Consider the following 18,954-nt stretch of genomic DNA (forward strand, 5'->3'; position numbering starts at 1 on the left):
GTATATTACAGAATAAATAAAGTATTAGACACTAAAAAATTACGAGAAATGACAAACTTTTCCACTTTCATCGAAAACGATATGAAGATCTCCAAAGTACTTTCTCTGGATCAACATTTACTTCTGAATCCTCTAAGACTTTTGCTTTAGAATCATCCCCAAACCTAGATCGTTTCAAATAAGACTCAAAATCCTCATTCGACTCTCTCAAGCTTACAACCCCCAATCGCAAGTGTTCTCAATCACAACTCTTCCTCCGAAATCGTACAACTTCAATGTAAAAAAGTAAAGAACCACGGGGAACCTCGATCGACAACAGTAATCCCAACCCCGAAGCCCTCCAAATACCCACGTATCGGGCATCCACCCCGTGTGATTATCTGTCGTCGAGCAGAGAAGAACCGGCGGCCAAGAGAGAGGAGAGAGAGAGAGAGAGAGAGAGAGAGAGAGAGAGAGAGAGAGAGAGAGAGAGAGAGAGAGAGAGAGAGAGAGAGAGAGAGAGAGAGAGAGAGAGAGAGAGAGAGATCGGTCAAAGAGCTAACGAAAAGGAATACAGATAACAAAACTGGTGTGGGGGTGTGGCTCACCTAGGCCCATCTTGCGTTTCAGCTTCTTCAGCACCTTCATCTTGCGCAGGGGTGCGAGTATGTTGCTGTCGCCGTTGTTGTTCTGCTGTTGCACCTCGCCGGAGCTATTATTCTTCCCGTTGGGGAGGTGGTGATGATTGTGGTGGTGGTGCGCGAAGTGCGCCTCGTGATGATGATGGTGATGGTGGTGGTGATGGTGGTGCAGCTGCTGTTGTTGCAGGCTCGCGCCGGCGGGGCTGACGACGCGGGTGCAGCAGTGACAGGGGTGGCTTTTGCTGCCCTTGACCGCGCACTCTCCGGACACCCCCATAAATGTAGCCGTGGTGCTCTCGAGGTAACGAGAGCAGCCGCAGAAATCCGGGGGTTGGATACAGGAATTCGGGGTAGCAGCGGCGGCGGCGTTGGTGGTGGGGAGATCGGGGGAGGTTCTCGTCGATTGGATCAACGATAACAGCAGCAGCAGTAGAAGAAGAAGAATAAAAAAAAGCAAAGAAACTCGGAGAATAAGACAGAAGCTAACTATTCCTGTCTCTCGGAGCGGAAACACCGGTCGGATTCACTGATGGCACATGGAGAACACTGATCGTCGATGGCCGCGGTTGTCCAGCGAGATTTCGACCACGGTCAGGGTGGGCCTCTTATCGAACTCTAACGGGAGACGTCTAAAACGGCGAATGACAGAGAAGACGCAGAAGGTTCCGCTGGTTTCTCACACACTCGGGTCGTACGCCGGTAGGCTTCTCGTTTGTTGTCGTGGGAGTGAAAAGAGGGAGGGAGAGAACCGCGTGGACACGGAGACGAGAGACGCGAGCAACAACAGCGCGGATATACGAAGCGCCTGCCTACGTGCCCCTCAACCGGCCAGGGACTGACTGACTGCTCCTCGACCGAGCACCAGAGTATCGCCGGAGCCGCGCGCGAGCCACCGGCCAATGGCAGCTCGCCTGCCCCCACCATGGCGCACAGCGACAGCGGCGTCGCGTGGAGGGGCGACTGGCACCTGGTGGACAGCTGCCCCTTACCTGGCCACCGACACACCGGGCCACCCCGTGCGCCAACGCGGGGAGGCCGGGGTGGACCGTGGCTTCGACGGATCCCGAGAGGCAGACGCGCGGGGTTGGAAATTCGAACTGGTCGCCGACTGCACGAGCATTGATCCTGCTAGACGCGATTACTCTTTTTTTCGCCGGCCCTCTCTCTCGCTCCCTTGGCTCCCGCCCACACACCCTACCGCTCTGCCGTCGCCACATGCACGCGCGTGTGTTGTACGCGGATGTTCGCCCGCTTCCACCACCAAGACAGGGAGGAAACGTTTTTGAGGTGGACCGGCGAGCAGTTTCGGCTGAATCGGAACGACGACGCTTGACCAGGGATTTTTGGCCGGACGATGCCGGTTCGGGCTTCCGGTGCCGGACTACCAAACGATCCGTCGGGATTCTAATGAGGATTAATTGGTTCGGGGCGAGCGGTTGATGGATGATTGTTGTTTTTTGATCGGGGAACTGGTGGTCTTTTTTCAAGATTTTTGGCGAGAGGTTAGGCTAGCCTCGTGCGAGGGATTTCGGACTATCGTCGCTAATGGGATTGTAGTGATGTGGGTACTTGTAATCGAAATTCGTGTCAACGAAATGGCTGTGCGCCGTTTGTAGATTTAGTAAAAGTTTCTTCGAGATTCTATAGTGGTCGTTGTCATTAAGTACGGCTTCTACGAGACAAATTAACACAAACCATCGAACATTTAGAGTCACTTATTTATATAGCAATTTTTTGTAAAAATTAAAACAACACGTTTCTTGAGATTCGAAGGGTCTCGTAGCCTTGCATCTGTGCAGATACACAAACTAAATTGAAAATTTTTCACGGAAACGTATTCATAATTTAAATACTTGCAAAATGAAAATTCTGAAGTGGTTCGATTTGATCCGTCCACTAGTTTTAATGTTAAAGATTTAATATTTGGTAAACAGAATTTTCATGCGAGATTTGGATAGAAAATATTAATATTTCTAAAGTGATCGTTAAAGCAATTTTTAAACGTTTTTCTAGCGGCAGTGGTTGAAAGTTGATAGAAAGGGAAAGCGATGCGATGATATTTCGGGCACTGAAATAAAAGTGAGGCTGTTCAAGGTAATTTTCGACGAGTTTCAAGGAGTTTTTGAAGCCGTGTAGACGGAGATGGGGGTTATCTGTTGAAAATTAGTGGAAATAAATGTCTCTAGCTGAAATACGTGGACCTTTGTTGCTCATGGCGCATATACTATCATTTTTAAGTCTACCAATGTTCCGATACTTACCGGTGTATGTTTTTTACAGCAATAAAGAATTTATAACCACAATTTCCATTTATTTTATATCCCACATCCAGTGTTCACCTGCTTCTTCTCTTATGTAATTCTGATCGGAAGCAAATTGAATCCGATAAGAAAAGGGTGCATGCAGTAATAGTTTTTTTATATGATGAACCGTTATAATGAATTTTACTAGGTCTTCGTAGTTAAAAATTTTAATAATAGAAATTCAAATTCTTGTATTATAAAATCGATCCCAAATGTTCTTCTAAAATTTCAAAAATCTTCGAGATTCACCATTGTAATATTATATACAATTTCCAGAAGAGCTACATTTCACGTTAATCATCTTAAGGCTGTCCAAATAACACTTTTCAACTCATGTGTACATTTAAAACTAAATCGTCCACTTATATCTTAAAGTTTTGAAACTCATATAATTTACTTACGCAAACAATTAAAACCATTTTCTTATTTCTCTCACCTCACGACCAAAATTTATATAAAGAACACATGCGAAATGGAACAGTTATAACTAAGTATTATTAAAACAAGTTTCTAATATTATATAATATATATTATATTTTAACTTCAAGATATCACGTAACGTACCTACATTATTACATACAACAGGTTCGAAGAGGTTGATCACAATGAATCGTAAAAGTAAATTGACGAAAACGAAACGTAACTCACGTGTCGTTTTAAGTGAGCATAATTCATGTTGCAATGCTGGAGTACTCAGTCAGATTTCATTGTTACATCGTCCGTAATTCCGTTGCATAATGAAATTACATCTCTTGCCTTGAGCGTTCAGCGAAAGCATTTTACCTTGAATTAAGAAGTGTTTGTTTCGCTTCGTTTAATCAAGTTTAGCTTGAAAGGTGTGAATTCCTGTGTACCCGGAGAATTTCAGGAACTCCAAATTCTACTTACGGTATCTCTGTGTGCACTCTTCCAACGATCTGCATTATTCATGATCACGGGCGTTGCCATTTGGACCGTTTTCAACGCAGAATCCCCTCCATATTTTATCCAGGTTGTTTCTACGACTCTATTTACATATTTCCGTATCGCCTCGACCAATCATAAATTTCACAGTTTCACTGTGTTTTCATTGCTGCTACTGTTACTACTTTCCACGAAATAAAGCTCCCAACACCCCCACGATAAGACCGAACGCGAATAAGTATGACGCTGTTAGAAAGGGAATCGATCATACTTTCTTTCCATCTATCTTCCCTGATTTTCTTCGATTGTAACATCTTGTAGATTTTCATATGAATAATAGAAGGTATCTACTTCTATTTTATATAATTTAATGTATTTTTAAAAGTATCTGTTTTATATAAATAGAATATTATAGTAAATTTTATGTGGTATGAAATAAATTTAACATTTGTATTTAAAACGATAATCTTCGTGAAATTTGTTATTTTACGTCATTTAAATAAATATTTCGGTGTATTTTCATTGAAATTTTCATTAAAGATTGAAAATTGCTTTAAAATATTTTCTACACGAATTCATTTAATAAGTAATAAATGAATTTTAAAATATCAAGAAGAATATTTGTCAGAAGTAATCGTATTATCTGCCGTTGTTATAAAAATTGTATTGACAAAACGAACTGAAACATCACGATACAAGATAAAAGAGAAGTGGAGGTTTATTCAGTACACATAGAGTTTAATGAATTCGGATTATTGAGTGCAACTTTATTTCTTCAATAATTACTGTTTTCGAACGTTCAAAGAATATTTCAACGAACAATATTACAAATTTCCTCTGGTATTATAAAATGTATGAAACACGTAAACATAAATTAGTTGAGATGTTACAAGCATTTGAATCATATTTCAAAATAGGAATTATTAACTACAATATCAGCAACCTTTGTTCACCATTTATTAAGTAATAAATTTTACATTTTCATGATCTTATGCAAGCAAAAAAAATTTAATTTTCCCTTTTTCGTTAAATAAAATTTCAACAATATGAATCGTGTGAGAAAGAAATTTTCCTTGCGTATATTAGTAAAAATGTTTTTAGCATTGGTATCGTTGGTTGAGCGTATCGAATTGGAATCACAGTGGCTGAAATAATTTTGCAAACACGAAATTGCCAATGTCCCGACAATGTAAAGTGCAGTCGAGCTGTACACCGTGACGACTGAGGCTTGTTTTGGTTTGCCACTTCGAGTTACAGGATCGAAGTACAACGGTAGAAATATCGTGTTTCCATGGGACTCGAGATGCGTTTCTTGTCCCATGACAGAGCAATGACGGTGACGTCAAGGGACGGAATTAATTGCGCGAAGAAATTTGGCAGAATTTTGTGAAGCATTGTTTCGGTCAGTTCATCGCCAGGAACGAGTCAGAAATAACAGTGTAACTTCAATTTCCCAGAATAAATAAGATGCATCTTAATTTGGAACAATAGAACACAACGCTTTTCAAATGAATATCTTCCAATTACATAAAAAGTATTTAATTTTCGAAAGCATGCTATTTTTGTCAAATTATACATTTTAAACATCAAACTCACAAGTTTATATAATCCTTCGTATTTTCAAAATTCTACACGACAATAATTTATACATCACTGTGAATCTCACAATTACCCAAATTGCACTTTCAATTTTTATATACATACACTTTATGTATAAATTAAGTTTATAAAATTCTCCCAATGAAGTAATCAAGAACAAAATCACAAACGAATAATTTATTTGTATATATTCAATTATTCTAGATTAATTTATATAAAATATAAAGACAGTCTATAAATTTTAATACAAAATTAATTTCTATGAGTAAACTGGTAAAATAAAGTGTATAAAAAATATTTCTTCTTTTCATGTACTTGCTTCTAAATAAATCATTGATGACTATTGTTGAATTCTTATACTCAATGGATACCAGACTGAAAGCATGTCCCTCGAATTCCATACAGGTACCCCCATAACGAGCTCACCTTTCGTAACAGTTAAATAAATTCGAATTATCCAAGGTTTGTGCGTGACACGCTCGTTCCAGAATGACGCGAATACGGGCTCGAAACCGTTTAATGAAATTATTCGACTGACGTTTAAATCTGTGTCATTCTTTACCATTTTTCTACAAAGGAAGAATATTAATCACGTTACAACGTGGAATCGTGGAATCTGGGACTCTGAATACGGCGAGTTGTGGGTCAATTTAAAATGAATTATTTATGTGGCAGCCAATTGTAAAGCTTTTAAACTATTATGGAGCTTCTTCAATCTAATTTGATCGGAGAAGACTGGTCACACATCTTGTGACTGCAGTAAAAACTCTTTTCATCTGGCTCTTAACAAGCATTAGTTAAAATTGAAATAGAAGCCTAACTAAAACTGAAACTAAAATATCACAGATTTTATAAAACAAATCTGTATACACATTTTATAATAGTTTTCACAAATGCTTCTATTATTTTCGCGTTAACTATTTCATATTAAAAATTTTCAATCAATTTCCACACTAAATAAATTGTATTTCATGTCACAAATCTTGCAAACATTTTACATCAATTTCATAAACGTTTTTATCAACATTATGTTAACTTTCGTTAAGAGATTCCTCTCCATTCCGTAACAAATAAATCACATTACAAACTATTTTCTAAATTATAAAATCAGTAGCAACAAATTTTGTGCACTAAATAAGAACTACAAGATGTATTTTCCAATATTGCACATTTGAATCGCACAAGTTTGCGAACACTCAATTGAAAAGATGAGGAGAAACTAAAATAAAAGTGTAACTGAGTTTTCGAGCACACCGTGAAAATCGAAGAGGAACAAAGGGAATTTACGTCAAAGTGTGTCCGTTGTTGTATGCACGCGCTAGAAACCGCATTGCAGTCCGGCGAATCCTTGTATCCTTCCAGGATGCAGGAAACTCAATTTGCGGAAAGACTGTTCGGCAGGAGCGACGCGTGTACTTTCACAAGACAAAGTAAAATGACGCCCAGGGACGGAAATTAGACCGGACGATCACGCGAAATTGAAGATGGCGAAGATCGACGCGGCGGTGTCAAGAATTGCTCTTTTGAAATTGATACTTGACAGCCTGTCTCCTGGTTGCGCTTGTATAACGGCCGATCGGATGCGATGCGAATCGTTGGAACGAGATCCGAAGGTTAGCATGTTCGAACACTGCTGATAATTACTTGATAGATATATTAATCTGTTAACTCTTTGACGTATTATTTTCCTTTGTAACTAAGGTCATAACTTTTTACTGTCAACAGTTCGCAAGAAACGTAAAGAAATTTTCAATATAAATGCAAATTTATTTTGAAGATAATAAATGAATAATAGCAAAATAGTTTCTTACTTTGACTCATGCGCAATGGACAATATTGATTTTTATTAAATCAATCCAGAAATCTTTATCACGAGTCTCACTCGTCATTGTACGGCAAGGGGTTAACTGTGGAATTTAGCTTGCAAGATCTGTCGTTCTGCGTTTATTAAAATAGAAAAATAAAGTGTGCACTCGTTAAACGTAGGACGAATGCAAAAAGGTATATTTTAATGAAAAACTAAAGCAAAACAAAGAAGAATTGCATGTTTATCTGAAAGAATAAAGAATTCATCGTTAAAAGATTTAGTGTCATTTCGAGCTTTAGGATGACGTGTATACTTGTCGAACGCAGTTAACTGATTAACCCTTTGCCAACGAGAAACGACTTACAGTCATCATTTGGTTTGATGGAGTGAGATTCTAACTTAGTTGTGGAAAGCAGTTGTTTTTATTATAAGCATTTATTATTATGTAAACCATTAATATTTAATTGGGAAATGATGAATAAGTTTGAAAAAAGCTTCCGAGTGCCAAGGGTTAACTTCATAGGACAACATTTCTGTGACATGAAAAAAAGTTTGAAAATTTGTATTCAAAATAAAAATTGCTTGATTATTTTTCTACTCTCAATTAAAACTACATTTTAAACATAGGTTTCAAGTGACTCCAAGGGCTAGAATTAATAGTTTATTTGTGTCCTTTAATTAAGGATTTAAATGTTTAATCATAATTTTTCTTGTTTTACTGAGAAACTAATTGTTTGATCATAATTTGTTTTTTTTTATTGGAGAATTAAATGTTTCATTGTAACTTTTTCTGCTTTATTGAGTAATTAAATGTTCTGAATAAGTTGTTGTTAATAATGTTGCTAAACAAATGCTGGTTCATTGCAAAAGTTCAATGTTTGAAGGCGAAAAAAAGTATTTTTCTTCAAATAAGATAAATTGAAAAATATTCGTGTATATTAAATTCAATCGAGAGTTATATCCATATATTTGATACGACATTACAAAGCGAAGAGTTAAAAATTATGAATATTTGAAATTATTGTTGTAGTATGTATATTACTAGTGAAAAATAAAATATTAAGCTCCATTTTTACTGAAGAAGAAATAATAATTTCAGAATAAAAGGTGGATTTCGTCATCACAGTTTAATTTAACGAAAAATGTACAAAATGGTTCAAAATTCTAGCTGTACCCTCCATGTTTCTGTAAATTAAACTCCAACGAAAGAAAAAGTTCACTCCCGAAAGTGCATCGCAATTTTCGATCTATCCTGTATGCTAACCCCAGGTAATATTTTAACAATAATAAAGTCGTTGGGAAACATGGAAAGTAGAATATATACATGAGTACGATTGCAGAAAGAGGATCATAAAAACAAGGAAATACACGATTCCACGGTTGCGTGTATAGTATTAACGCGATCCCTGCATACTACGTTGTACCATCGTCTCCTCCTTATTGTTGACTCTTATATAACCCACCTAAAGGAGAGAACAATTACTGAACGAGCATAATTAATTTCTTAGATTCACCTGTCATTTTGTCTTGAAAATTTCAGATAGGATTTCAAATGAAAATGATTCCTCTAATTACGTTCAAGCAAGACTACAATTTGTTCTGCACACTTAATTAGATTTATTCTTCGTTTAGATTAACTGTCCTATTGTTAATTCGTATAAAGAAATTAAGATTTGTTTATGTAACATTCAATTTCTATCTGAACACGTATTTCGAATGCTTGAAAAATATTTGGAAAACCGAGATTAACTTCGTTTGCAGCAACAAATAAGGTCAGCCAGTTAAATAGGGGACGGTTTCATCAGGTCACCAGGGGTAACATTTATCCAAGACGTCACTTTTCGACCCTTAATATCAGGGGGAGACAGGAGCCCTTCGAATTACATGACCCTTGCCTTCGATCACAACTAGCTTTCTTGCCCTGCTTAATTTCAGGTCAGTGATGCCTTAAAGGGTTCCTTCACCATCTTGAACTCAGTCGTTGCCCTTTAAACCTTTAATAGCGAAATCAGAACAGGTTACATAAGCAAGGTGCAAAGGAAAATGTATGTAACTAGTCCGATGCAAGTGTATCCGATTAAACCAGAAATTGAAGAATATAGATTAATATAGATTTTTTTAAATTTTACATTTCTTTTAATTTATGTGAAATATTTATTCGACTTTCCTGTTGCCGAAAGTAATACAAATTAACAATTCAAGTTAAAGCATAAGTCATGAATTCATTTACTTCTTTAAAATTTTATTTCAAATATAATTACTCCTGTGAGATTTATGTAACTTTTGCAAACTATCTTCTTGTGCTCTGAATTTCATTTAATCCAGTTAAAAATACTTTATTATTTTCATTTACGAAATGCAACTGTTAGCACTAACCATTGGATAACTGAAACAGATAGCTATTTTGGATTTTATGTTGAAGACATCTTTTCTGTTTAATAAATTAAATTTTAGTTATTCTTATACTGTATGTCCCTTCTTATAAATGCTTCTGTGACGAATGTGTCTTGTAATATTTCATTTTTCGTTCCGAACGCACAACACAAAGCTGGATCTGGAAGAAGGAATAGGGGCCAGAGTCACGTCCTCGTTGGATAGGAAATATGCCCATGACGGCGTAGCTGCGGCTTCCTTTCGCACTTCCTTTTTATCCGGGCCGAAGTTCCTCTTGCGTAACGATTGTACGCAAACTGAAAGGAACCGTTTGTCCAGCCATGTCTAAGTTACTTTCGATCGTCGCGATCGACTTCCGCAGGAACTGTTCCCCACACTAGCGAAAGGGTAACAAGTTATATGGGCGGTATCAGTGAAATATAGTAAGTTAACAAAAATAACAACCACATATTTTTAATTGCATTAATTTCATTGCATATGAAACATAATCTCTAGGGGATTCTAATTAGAATTATTATTTTCTAGATTAAAGCTACAGATAAATCAATATTTTTTAATAAATAAAATTTATGATTTTTTATTATTAATTTCAGTAGTTTCGATAATATAAAGTATAACATAAAACAGACTAGGACGATAATAAAGTAAATCTACGTTACATTTGAAGAAAAGAACTTCGATTACTTTACTTTTGTACGCCAAGAATTAAATAAAATTGAAGTTTGGAAGGAAACTGAACGAAACAAAGATATTAAAGACGAAGAAATTCACGAGTTCAAACTTCACATACATTCCATCAGCAAGAATTGAAATGCGAGAAAACTGAAAAAATGTAGTAACAAAACAAGAGCAACTAACGAAAATAAGAACGAACGGAGTATTTTCAATCCGATTAAACAGAATGCACGTTTGAAGGGGTTGAATGGACAAAATGTTCTCGTGTTTCTTTGATTGTAATCGTTACACGTTAAGCAGAAATTCTGTAAACGACATTCGGGCAGTAAGTATTCTCTAGAAAGAAAAGTATTTTAAAGAGCGAATGGTGCTTCAATCTTGCGAACGCCACTGTACACACATAGAGGCACGTACAGTTACGCACGCGCGTTAATGATCACGCATGCACCGGGTCGCGTGCACGTTCACGTGCAACAGAACAATGCACCGTTTTCGATGCGCATACGCTGGAAATATAATGGCCGGCTACGGGAAAACCGTCGGTTCTATGGAAAATTGGCATCCGCGGGTTTTATGCAATTATTTCGTAATTCCTTCTTATAAGCACCGGCCGGTATATACTAAGTACGCACTGTATTCTAATTAAGACCGTGATTAACGAGGAATGAAAATTAGCCGACGGTTGCTAACGAGTTCGAGGACTTATTGAATACGGGGACTACTGGCGCGCTCGCTACGATACTGCCTTACTTCAATACGGAACATTAACCCTTTCGGTGCTTAGTTCGTACGTCGTACAGTGGTCGATTCGGCCGAGACGGCCAAAAGTCAATTTCAAAAATTTCGCGTAAACTGTACAATTTTTACTCCCCGAGATAGTTGAATGTGTGAGGAATAAGGTACCAATTGTTTTTTTCTCTAAGTTTTGTGAACTTTTTGTTGGATTTATTTAGAAATATAGTTTTTGGAACCAATGGATCGAAATATTATGCACTTGTTGGTTGATGGGATATCTGAGCTTGATATCATATAAATTTAGTAATAATTTAAAATATTTTTATTTGAATGTTTCAGCTGATTTCTGTTATACTGCAATGGGAAAGGAAACATCTGTCGAAACAGTGAAACAATTTTCAATTTCATATGAGAAAATCTGTCGAATGCAGGCGATTGCGGGAAAGCGAACGCGTCTTGCGAAAGGATTGTTCGTTTTTCTACTTTGATAGGGAACTGCTACTTGAATTATGCTTCCCATTGTTTCACCGAGTCGTGGTACACAAGTGGGCGTGGAAGTATGCAGGATGTTTCCAAAGATACATGACATCCTGCAACGAGGATGCAAACGAAAACGAATGTGATCGATTAATAGATTTCGGATTTCAGGTATTCTACATTTTCATGTCATCGATTTGCATCTACAAAAACAAATGCTTCGACATGAGCTTTATTTGTGTTTCTTCTAATGAACCTTCGGGCATATCTTTTACATAACTTTGAATGTTTTGCTTTTGCAATATTCTATATTGCCCTGCGTTTCAAACAGTAAAATAGCTAATGCAAGTACCAACACGAGTTAACTCGTGACCGGTCAACAACGTTGGGACATGAAAATACGAGTCAACTCGTGAATGGTCAACAAAGTGTCAAGAGCAAACATGGGCATAGAATATGCCCACAATTTTGCTCTGTTTCCAATAAATTATTAATCCCTTCATATCTCTGGACGAGATATCTCGCGACCCTGTACTGACCGATTAACGCTTTTGATGATAAATTTCGTTACCTCGCACTAATATTTTGACACTATAGACGAATATATTTTATAATTAATTCTATTCTTATAACTAAAAGGAAGAAATAAATGTAATTTTTATTATGTTATTGAAATTAATTTAATTTACTTTCTACATGACATAACTCAAAACATGGTGTTACGCATAAAGCAACATTACACTTCTGACAAAAATACAGTGTATTCTTACATTCTCCGCTTTCTTTACATATGACACGTTTTGTATCTTTTCTTTGGCGTCTGCCGTATTGTTGTAGAGAAACATCGAGACTTCAATCAAAGTAGATGTTTTCCACTACACGTTCTTCCTCGATTATTATATGGTGTACAATGTTCTTCTAACAAACCAATGTCTTCTCGATATTTCGTCAAAAGCGTTAATCGTCCAGTTCAAGGTTCGCAAGATATCTCGTCCAGGGATATGAAGAGGTTAATAAATTCAAAACTAGACATAAAGCTATTTCAAATTTTCAATAACACCTTAACACCGCCTCTTCGTTTGTCACAAGTATCTCAACGCGAAACGGGGGTGTACAGCAACGGCGCCGTTTCCGTCGCGTTTATGTCGACTCAGGAGCAGGGGTTGTTCCGAATCGAAAAGGAAAGCCGTGGAAAAGGGGCGTTTAAACACGGAACTGCCGCTCGTTGCCCGTAATTTCGGAGATTCCGGCAATTCCAGAAGACACGGTATGGCGAAACTCGTAAATCCGGGGCTGGCTCGACCTCGAGGAAGCGGAGACACGCCTCGGTTGTTTGCCCGCGCGCGCGCGCCCGGCCACGGTCTTACTCGAGGCGTTGCTGTACTCCGCAGCCGCGCCGCGGGGAGCGTGTAGGTACTCGCAAAGCGTTTTATCGCGGCGGCAATTAAACCGGGGACCAACGCTGGCAAAGATAATGGTAATTTCTGCCGTCGGTTCCCTCGAATTGTTATCGAGGAACCGACTATGCTCACCGAGTAACGCGTTAAACAGGAGATTCCGTAATCTCGTAACAAAGTGGAGGAAAGTAGGGTAAGATGGAAGGTTTCCTTTTTGAATGGTGATAACAAAATATCTGGAGCACTAGACGTCTGGAGTGTTTTTTTGGGACTTTTGAGTAGAGCTTTGGGTATACGCTATAAAGGTATATAAGCTATAAATATGTATGATTTTATGAACAAAAGATAAATGTGTCGTCTTCCTTTTCTGCACTGGTGGAATGTAATTAATTAGTTTTTATCTCATCTTCGGTTCTAATTTACAATACGTTAATACGATTACGTAATCAATTGAAATTATAAGCAAAACATAAAGCAAGTGTTGTTTCAGTATTTGATTCAGCATTTTCGTGCATCTTCAGCAGAGCCACCTTCGACCCCTGAGTCGCGATGGTCATGGTTCATCTCTAAGGATTGGTCATCCTCGCTCTTTTCCCTTCTATATTTTAGTATATAAATAGTTTACTTGCAAGCAGTGTAACGTATTCGAATCCTAGACTTTGTACCGAAATTCTATCGCTTCTCAGCAAACCTTGTACCATCAGTTGCTGGGAACCTGGCACTCGTGACGTCATACGGGCGGATACATTTGCTCCGAGAAATCCAATTGCGAGTTCGAAACGGCCGTTCGCGCTATTTGTCGCGCATTCCGATTGGTGTGCGTGAACGTTTCAGTGAATCATATACCAGAATCGAAAATTCGTATGGGGAAGACGTGCGCCTCCGAATGTGACCACTCAGACAAGAGTGCCAGGTTCGCTGCAACTGTGCGACTCCAGCACTGAAATATATTTAGATAATAATATATTTTAGCTCGTCGTTATTTTCATACGGTATACAATATAAGGGATTCCTGTCGCCTCTGCGCCGTCCCGTCGTTAAGACCTGGATAGACAGTATACGTAGAGCGTTCCTTAATAGAAACAAAAGTATTTTATTTCAGTACAGAATTTAAAATTGAATATGAAATTTGATAATTTTATGTACGTGTAAAGGATTAAATGAGTTCAAACCTTGGGATGAAAAAATGAAAAATTGTGTATCACATTCAGATATACTGTTAACTGTATATATTATAATTAATATTAGGAATACAACAAATCAGAAGGAAATGTTCTGATCTATTAGATAACACGTTAATTATTATACTTTCATTAAATTTACTCATAGTTGTGATTTCTTTGTATACAACGATGATTAACTCTCTATAAACTAGTAATAATAATAAATAAATAAATATTAAAACAGACAAAAATACATAGTTGCGCAAAATTCCTTCTTATGTTGTTACATCCTCGTTATTTTCACACGAGGCATCTGTTCAAACAAGTCAACACAGAAAGATGCTTAGAAAAGCATCCAACGTTCCAGACCAAGATCAAATTTTTCACGGAAAAAATATTATACTTTATCATATTCTTATCTCTCTCCGCGAAACCCATATTTATCTCAGACTAAATAAGTACGTATAACGCCAAATATTGCACTGGATGCATGCAATATTCAAAACAAGCATTCGGAGATCCTCTTCGTGTTCCAACAGACCTATCTTTTCACTGGGCTACATCCCGAGCTATCTCAATCTGCTAAGAAAATAGAGGACGAGGGGCTCGGAGTCCCGAACGGTCGATTCACGTGCTTTCAATTTGCATCTTATCGGAATCGGTGTGTGACTAACGGGTCATCCGTATTCATTGCGTATCACACTTTTAAGTTGAAATAAAAAAGAATTTATTATAAAATACTAGTAATTTGTTTATTTTAATGGAACGCGTATTTTATGACATTAACTATGAATAATATCATCGAAGTTTACATTTTATATTATATATATATATATATATATTAGTTATTATATATATGCCAAATTAAAATGGAAACATCGATAATATTATTTCATAATTAATGTCATAAAATATGCTTTGCATAATGTCATAAATAACATAATATTCGCATCTTTGTATTTTTTGACTTTGCATTTCTTTCAGAACCAAAAAATAACAGTTACAGAACCGATATAGAACTGATATATCAGTTCTGAATAACCGGAACCAAAACCAATATACCGAATAACAATTATAACTCTTTCTGTCGTAATCGATATACTCTCGACGCAAAATCGCGTAGAGTCCTTCGGTACCATAGAAAACAAAATATCAAAAAGAAAAGCTAGTACAAGTGGTTAGAAATACATATTCACGTCACACAGCCGAACAAAGGAAATAATAACAATTCAGACAATCAAAGTACATTTTATTCGATGTTTCAAACAGTTATTCTCGAAGCCTTTTCGATCTTTGCTTTATTTCGATCCCTCCTAACAGTGTCAAGAACCGAAATCGATATCATAACTGTTTTCAACCCCTAATTTGGATGATTTTAATATCACCCGAAAGAAAGGGTGGCATGTTCCTTGGGACCACGGAAATTCGCGTCATTGTTCAGGAAGGTCGGCACTAATTACACGCGAGCGGAACACCGACAGTTTCATCGCTGAAAGACACTTCGACGCGATTACAATCGGCGGACATATCGTGTACACGTATCGCGCGACGGTACCGGCGTATAATACCACTGACGATCACCATACCAAGCCGCTTTTAGTCTAATCATAAATTACGGCGGCGAAGGTAACAGAGGAAGTATAACGGTTGGGCCTTGGGATCATTAACTGTGCGCCGTCTTCTTCAATGGGCAGAGGTTTCTCAGAGTTTCCGCCCGCTGACAGTGAGATACCGTACACACAATAGCGGATGCTTCAATGAAATAATATTCGCATAATTTCAGATTTACTTCGGCGCTAGTCGTTCACGTCGGAGGAAATTTTATTGAGCCTGATAGACGGGTTATGAGAGGAAATTTATAACTGAGACGCGTGCAAGGGTGTTTACCGGCGAACGGAATGTAATAAAAATAATAAAAGTTTTGTCCAGAGAACTATACGTTTGTTTTAGTTTTGTTTTTGTGAATACCGCTTTGAAAACTGGGATTCAGGTGTGTCTCATTAGTTGTTGCTTATTGTTTGAACAGGAATATGAACTTTGTAATGACAAATATTTGTCTAGTATATTAGTACCATAATGTTTGACGATTGTTCAAAAAAATAAAGTAAAATAAATTTTTTGGTAGTTTCGAAGCTGCGGAAGTTAAATATTTATTTAAGACTTCAATAGACAGAATTTCTAGAGAGTTTCTGTTCGCTGACAGCGTGAGGATGTACGTTTAATGGCGGTTGTTCCAACGAAATAATATTCGTATAACTTTAGATGTACTTTGCAGAAGTTGTTTAGGTCAAAGTAAAGGGTCTGGCATGGGTAACGTGGCCTAGCATCAATTTTCATGTTCATGTTTGCTTAATTTATATTTGCTCTTTGCCTGGAATACCATTTTGAGTAGTTTCAGAACTTTACTGTAAAGGCAACATGGAAGCGGTAACCCCTAACTTTCTCAATTTTCAAATATCTTTCTCTGCTATTTGAAACATTTAGACGAACTGAAAATTAGGTCGGTGGTACGTATTACCTCAAATTCAGACATTTTTTCACAATTTAAGATCGAATATTAAAAATAGAAGAAATAATAAATTTTGAATTAATGTTTAATTAGTGATATGATTTTTTTCCATTGCTAACTACGTGTTTCCCATAGTAATATATTTAGCAATATATTAACCCTTTGCCTTATAATATCCTATCAGACTTATAGAGAATATTTCAAATACAGTTTAGCAAATATTAATGTTATTCAATTCTTTTGAATTTGAATGGTACATTATTTCTCTTGTTATTAATTTGAATTGTTTAGAATAAATATATATCTAGGAAGAGCATATAATGTTTTGTTTTCCTAGTCAATTATTAACAATAAATAGTTATAACAATTTTAACTGTGAAAATAAATCGTAGGACAAGGAGTTAAGCTATTTATTACCATTATTACTATTTTCCGAAATATAGTCTATAGTCATATATCTAACGTATAAAATAAAAAAAAAGAAAAAAATTTACATAAGTTCAAAAAAGTACCTTTTGCAATCTTCCTTTTGTACAATCCTTTGCAATTCTATAAATATTCTTTCCTCGCGATAAAAATGAGTTTGCTTTACAAATTATCTAGGCAATGGCTCCATATTACGAGCCATTTTTCCCAGTTCCCTGTTTTTCACTTTATTTACATTTTGCATCATAGTTTGAAGGCATTTAAATTTTTGCATTTTTATAGAGCAGTGTATGAATGTTTACTAATTTTCGTGTTTTGCTGCAGATTCCATTGAAAAAGATGCATGTATCCCGTTATAGCAAGCTTTTCAAATTAAGTGTTCCATATTAGCTGCCATTACTCTACATCATTAACCCGTCAAATGTAGAATTTAGTTTAAAAAATCTCTTATTGTGCGCATAATAAAATCAAATAATCGTCAGATGGAGGTTAAACCCACTTATAATATACTCTAACGAAAAACTAAAGCGAAACAAAGAAGAGTTGCATGTTTGTCTACAAAACTAAATAATCTATCGTTGAAAAAGTTAGCACCATTCACAGTTTCAAGACGACGCGTATACTCGCCAAATACAGTTAACTGGTTAAAAAAGGTCGAAGAAAATTCCCAGCGAAAAACTCAAGTACCAAAGGTTTAAATTCAGTTTCTGGGCACAGTTGCCACATCACATTACCCCCATTCGACTCGAGTTCAGTGGCACCGATGACCATTCTTCAAAGATTGAACAGAATAAGAACGTCCGTGTCACGCGACAAGTGGCAACGCTCGCGAAATTTCTTAAAATGTAAATTACATCGGGTCAAGGTGTGCTGGACCCAGCATCTGTCTCTCCCGCGAGACGTCCTGAGCCACGGGACTCGCCCCACGTCGCGGAGAAGTGCAGATGCGTTTCCTATGGGGTAAACCGGCCGGCGGGGATGCGTGCATGCAGCATAATGTGGAATAGCGGAAGCAAGGCGGATGGCAGGAAGTCGGAGAGACTGGCGCGTGCGCACCCCCCATGAAAATATAGAAGACGCAGGCATTTTAGATGTGTATTGTCGGCTCGGATTACTATGGGGTCGTAGGAGGGATGGACTATGGTTCCATGGTTGTCAACCTTTTCGTTTCGTTTCATCGAGATCGAACGATCCGTCATGGCTCTGGAAGATTTATCTTTTTACAGATCAATAGCAATGTTCTTTTTTTTATTTAATGTTGCTGGATGATTTGATTGAGCCTTTAAGTTGTTCGAGGATTTAAACTATTCGAGATTAGGGTTTTTTATTAAGAAGGTTTGTAGGTAAGACTTGAAATTACTTTTATCATTGCTGTTCAGTTAATATTAATGAAACTAGTAATTAATGTTAAGTTGGTTTTTTATTAGTGGCCGATGGTAGAAATTTATGAGTAGTAGGTGATTCAAATTTTTGGATAGGTACTTTATTACATACCTGGCGTGTAATTCGGCTTGAATTAGTTGTGTATATTTCAGATGGGAGCGTTTATGGAAGTGAAATTCCAAACGAATTAAATTAATATGGTAAATACTGTATACTGATAGATTTCAATCATAAATGGTTTGTACCAGTATGGAAATTATGTTTGGATAAAATACAAAAATAATTTATTATAAGATACCGAGGAATGAAATTAAACCTGAATGGCGAGTTAACTGGTCACTGCCTGTTAAGAGGTTAACATCATTTTATAGGTTGGTTTGATGATTTTTAGTAGTAGGTAGCTTTGTATTAAAACATTTATCAATCGTTTTGAACAATTTTAAATTGAATAGAAATGAAGTGAATTGACGCCATGAATTTTCAAAAATTAAAAATAAATTGATTCGAAAGAAATTTAATAGAAAATTATAATGTAGAAAAGATCATATATGCAACAAATTTCT

The 18,954-nt window shown here is 36.9% G+C and overlaps 1 protein-coding gene across 3 annotated transcripts in view; it reads right to left on the reverse strand.

Moving 5' to 3' along the window:
• neur (E3 ubiquitin-protein ligase neur) overlaps positions 1 to 18,954 on the reverse strand; it is a 150,007-nt gene that overhangs the window by 61,977 nt on the left and 69,076 nt on the right. The window contains exon 1 of one of the 3 annotated variants that reach the window (XM_076373029.1): positions 588 to 1,524. The exons of the other annotated variants lie outside the window; for them this stretch is intronic. Within the exon in view, the coding sequence (XP_076229144.1) occupies positions 588 to 897 (310 nt within the window). The 5' untranslated portion in view covers positions 898 to 1,524. Of the gene's footprint in view, positions 1 to 587; positions 1,525 to 18,954 lie in introns of those variants that run through there. 3 annotated transcript variants of the gene reach the window in all.

This window comes from Nomia melanderi, chromosome 13, assembly GCF_051020985.1.
Source record: "Nomia melanderi isolate GNS246 chromosome 13, iyNomMela1, whole genome shotgun sequence".
NCBI classification, from domain to species: Eukaryota; Metazoa; Arthropoda; class Insecta; order Hymenoptera; family Halictidae; genus Nomia; species Nomia melanderi.